The sequence below is a fragment of the Magallana gigas genome, chromosome 9 (assembly GCF_963853765.1).
Source record: "Magallana gigas chromosome 9, xbMagGiga1.1, whole genome shotgun sequence".
Taxonomy (NCBI): Eukaryota; Metazoa; Mollusca; class Bivalvia; order Ostreida; family Ostreidae; genus Magallana; species Magallana gigas.
Genome location: NC_088861.1, coordinates 2342827 through 2347236, shown reverse-complemented (window position 1 = coordinate 2347236; position 4410 = coordinate 2342827). Strand labels below are relative to the sequence as shown.

The window sequence follows — 4410 nt, the reverse complement described above, 5'->3', positions numbered from 1 at the left end:
TACAAAGGTTCATGTAACACACGTCTTACGGCCTAGGGTAAAGCATGTCTCCATACGGCAGGTGAACAATTGATCCGGAATTATCACAAAGAAAAGATCCGTAACAAATTGCTTAACTCATGTACAGATAAGGATTTCAAGATGTTTCTCAAAACCAATCTATAATTATTTGTTTATTCCTCAATAAAGCCCAACGCTGAGCAATTGATCGCAGTAGAAGTACTTGTAATGTATTTTTTAATTGAATATATTGATAATGGATTAAGTCTGAACATTCATAAACCGTTTACGGAGTCTCAAGTGTAAGACATTTAAAAATTCAAATTAGCAAGTCTCGTCTCGCCCGTGACTTCCGTTGCTACGGATCCTTGTGTGAGCGATCTGGCTAATACCAGAGATGGGAGGTAACCGAGAGGAATGGTGAGAGACGGATATTATCTTTCGGTTCCAGGTAAGGCTAATAGGTCATTCACGGCTTTCCTTATATATCGACACAGAATTTTAATTATTTTACTTAGAAAGTCCACTGCACATTTGAAACGAATATTTGCTCTCTGGACATTTAATTAGATTACAAAGCCAGTATTTAATCAAGTCGGGAAATTTCATTCCTGATGATCTTTGATGTAGTTTTGTATTTTTAGATATGTATGTAAAAAAATATTTCACATGAGACCAAAATTAACCCTTAAAACGTCAGTAATAACCACTGGATTAAGTAAACATTGATTTGTTTATTTTATACATTTTATGCATTGATTCGTTGAATCGGGCTTATGAAATGAGCAATAAAGCCCCGACTTTAAACTCCTTGATCAGAATTCAGTGTGGAACAAAAACCCGAGCCCTGAGAAAACGTCATTTTCTATATCATATAGCACCTCAAATCAAAATCGTTCACAAATCGTCTCCTTCGGCTGACATTTAAACCACACACCGATATCTTTCTTTTATCAAGGAGATTATCTATGAATAGACACGTTATTTTAAATACACCAGGATTCCTAAAGGTGAATATCTTTTAAAAATCAATCATGTAATACTAATAAAAAACAAATATGGCAAGTTTGTATGTGTAATGCCACTTTTACTGAATGTTCAGAGTTAAAGCTCTTCATTGATTGCTGAGTGTCGAATTAAACAAAAACTTGCTTGCGTGACGGATTTTTATTACCGACCTTCTCTAAAGTATTATCGACTCTTAAAACATCATAAAACAAAGCTATATTGATTCTACACAACCATTTGAAAGACGTTGAACATTAGGCTTTATGGATACGTGCTTCGTTTATCCAGTGATTTGTTATAAATTATACGTTTACTTTTGAAATATGGACCGCTTATGTGCATATTAAGGTATGTCTGTTGCATGAAAATCGAACCTTTTTATAATTATCAACATTGAAATTCTATGATGCTTCAAAGAAGAGCCCTAATGCTTGTAGAGTAGAAAAACTCATTCTAAATTGATGTCTTATTCAAGATCCAAATAAGATATAATAGCCATGTCACCCTTTAATGCTGAAAGTTGTTATTTATGGTACATTGATTTATAAATCATCAATTTTATATTTAAATTTTTTTCAGAATGCTGTAATTGAGCTGTGACATCAGTAGAACACACAATGGTGGACTTTCAGTCACGGTACCGGCTGTACGGCCACGGGTATACTTCCCCGGAACTCAAGTACCCGGTACCCACATATCGGGAACTGTACCACAACACGGCACCCACCATCTTCTCCAGGAGACCCAGAAGTAAGTGTACCCAGTGAAGCGTATATATACCATGTAATTCTGATACTCGTGTATATATTTGATACGACAACACAACAAAACAAGTCGATAAATGATCGTAGTTTTAAGGTTTCACAAATCAAATTTTTTTAACGTCAATCAAAAACTGACGTTTCCTTTAGGTTGTTTTGGTCAAAGAAAGCAAACATAATGAAAATAATGGGTATACGAGCAAAATATATTTGAAAAAAAGTTATTCCTTGTAATAAAAAAATTGATTACAGAAATTTCCAAACTAGGCCACAAATGTTTCAAAACTTTACAAAAATCGTAGCGGTACATGTGGTGATTACCACCTGGAATAATGATTGTAACTTTGTCTGATTTTGTCGGTTTGCAGTGCATGACTGCCGACGGGAGTCGATGAAGGACTACGTGGATGCCCGTGAGTGGGAGACTTGGCTCCTGTCCCAGGGGCTGAGGGAGACCATCCGGAGCGCCACCTGTCTCAATCTTAAGGTCAAAGAAACATACTCGGACGGCACCAAAAAGTAAATAGTGCTTTTCTGACGTGCTGTGTTTCTGATGAGGCTTTCAATAATGCATAATATTATATATCATCAAAAATAAACTCATAACTAAAATGATTTTGCTATAGTAATATGATTTCATGTTTTGCTATTTACTGGACAAAAATTTCACAACTATGGCTTAAAATGTCATGGAAACGGAAAGGCACAATACAAATTAAACAAAACAAAAAATAGAGGCAAATTTGAAATTAAAAAAAAATCTAATCTATTAGATTATGTGATTTGAACGTGTCATTTATTGCTTGTGAATTAACAATGGTTGGTTTTCAGAGAGTTGGTCCTCCCCCAAGCTCCAGTACCTACCGAGGACAGGTACACAAGTATGACAAAGTGCTTTCTGTTTGGGGAATAAAAAATAAAGTATTGGCAGCTAGTGAATAAATGTGTAGGGCAAAAGTTCATCATGTTTATTCAGGAATTAGCAGCATTGGTATTTTGAATGTTTGTGTGTGCTGAACACTCTGGCCGGTATTACCACAATACATGTACCAAGAATAGAATATGTCTAGTGCAGTCTCCCGAATTGTAGCACAATAGTTTATAGTGCTAGATCATTGTTTTGTGTTTGCTGTTCATGTTTTCTTTAAATACCAGGAAACATTTTTTGACACAGAACCATGAGAACGCTTAGTTTATATGGATTAGAAGACAAAGCATGCTTTTGGCTTTTACGGAACAAGATTTCATGATTATGAACCATTATTTATGTATTTGACTTTAGAATGAAAATTACTTAAGATAAACGCTTGTAAATGAACTTGATTACTTGCTTTCTTTACAGACCTGAGAAACTGCTGTTTAACATAGGCATGCGCGGAAGTGGGGACGGGGATTTTAATTTCCCGCGCAGCGTCATCACAACACGTGACGGGGATGTAGTGGTGGCGGACACCATGAACCACCGCGTGCAGATCTTCAATTCATTCGGGGTGTTCCTGACCAAGTTTGGCAAAAAGGGAACCGGAAAGCTTCAGTTCAATGAACCGTCTGATGTAGCAGAAATTCCAAACGGTGATTTAGCGGTGGCAGATAAACGAAACAAACGAGTTCAAATCATAACGCAAGGCGGACAGTTCCGGAGTGTGTTCGAAACAGTGGACGAACCTTACAGCATCGCCAGTGACCTCAGTGGTAACGTGATCGTATCTACAACTCGAAGGACTATAGAAGTGTATAAGAAAGGAGGTAAACTAATACATCGGTTCGTCATTCCGGGTGTATCACGTGACACCTTCGGCTGCAAAATCTGTGTGAACAACAGACAGGAAATCATTGTGTGTGACGCTGTTAACTCTACAATCAAGTTCTTTACATATAATGGCAGATATGTGTCGAAGTTCTCGCCCCGATCTTCCGGCGAGGGACTGACGATGATTCCGTCGGGAATAACTATAAATAGAATGGGCGAGATCCTGGTGGCTGATTCGTTGAACCATACGATCAATGTTTACAATGATAACGGGGATTTCCTCAGACAAGCGATTTGTCCCACAGATCAAGCGGGGTGTATTCAGGCATGCGCAGTGGGACCGGAAGGACACCTGATTACTACGGAGTTCAGTTTATCTGGTCCACATACTTTGAAGATTTTCCGGTATCGCCCATGTCACTGCCACATCACGAGACCAGGGTCTAGCAAGCGACGCACCCCCACCCCACAGTCTTTTAGATGAGACAGCGTAATTATATGTATATGGTATACATGTATAAGGGAAAAGCTATATTTGATAATTAATTTAATGCACAATAGTTTATGGCATTGGCAAAAAACAAACAGATCATGTTCTCAAAATGACGTGGTTCATATTGACAACATACCCTATATAATTTGGTTGTTGCTTTTTAAATCATAATTTGGAGGGGTATACATAATCATAATAATTTGCTTTGCAATTGTATTTGCTCTATATTAGAAAAAATCATCAACTTATTTTTTCTGATTTATCGATTTTTTAAAAATATTCCTATATATATTGATTTTATTTATATTTATAAGTTTGTTTCCCCCTCAATGTTATTGTCATTTACATATGTTGTTGCGGAAATGTGTATGTTATGCAAACAATAAATATTGAAACAG

General features: G+C 36.8%; 1 protein-coding gene across 3 annotated transcripts; it reads left to right on the top strand.

Annotated features, from left to right (window-relative positions):
- Positions 1-261: 261 nt before the first annotated feature.
- LOC117690986 (tripartite motif-containing protein 2) lies at positions 262-4215 on the top strand. Of its 3 annotated transcripts, none has more exons than XM_034475929.2 (5): positions 262-451; positions 1588-1758; positions 2138-2288; positions 2601-2642; positions 3112-4214. In XM_034475929.2, exons 2-5 carry the CDS (start codon positions 1626-1628, stop codon positions 4001-4003), a joined length of 1218 nt encoding a protein of 405 aa, XP_034331820.1. In that variant the 5' UTR covers positions 262-451; positions 1588-1625; the 3' UTR covers positions 4004-4214. The 3 variants fall into 3 exon arrangements, with proteins under 3 accessions (XP_034331820.1, XP_034331824.1, XP_034331821.1); XM_034475930.2 differs by lacking the exon at positions 262-451 and adding an exon at positions 1201-1356 and having other exon boundaries at positions 3112-4215; XM_034475933.2 differs by lacking the exon at positions 2601-2642 and having other exon boundaries at positions 275-451; positions 3112-4212.
- The last annotated feature ends 195 nt before the right edge of the window (positions 4216-4410 follow it).

What these genes read in the sequence shown, in the direction of transcription:
- LOC117690986 (XM_034475930.2), top strand. Translation starts at nt 1,626, where the DNA reads ATGGTGGACTTTCAGTCACGGTACCGGCTGTACGGCCACGGGTATACT. An exon ending in CTTCTCCAGGAGACCCAGAA is followed by an intron (nt 1,759 to 2,137) that starts GTAAGTGTACCC and finishes GTCGGTTTGCAG; the next exon opens with TGCATGACTGCCGACGGGAG. An exon ending in TACTCGGACGGCACCAAAAA is followed by an intron (nt 2,289 to 2,600) that starts GTAAATAGTGCT and finishes GTTGGTTTTCAG; the next exon opens with AGAGTTGGTCCTCCCCCAAG.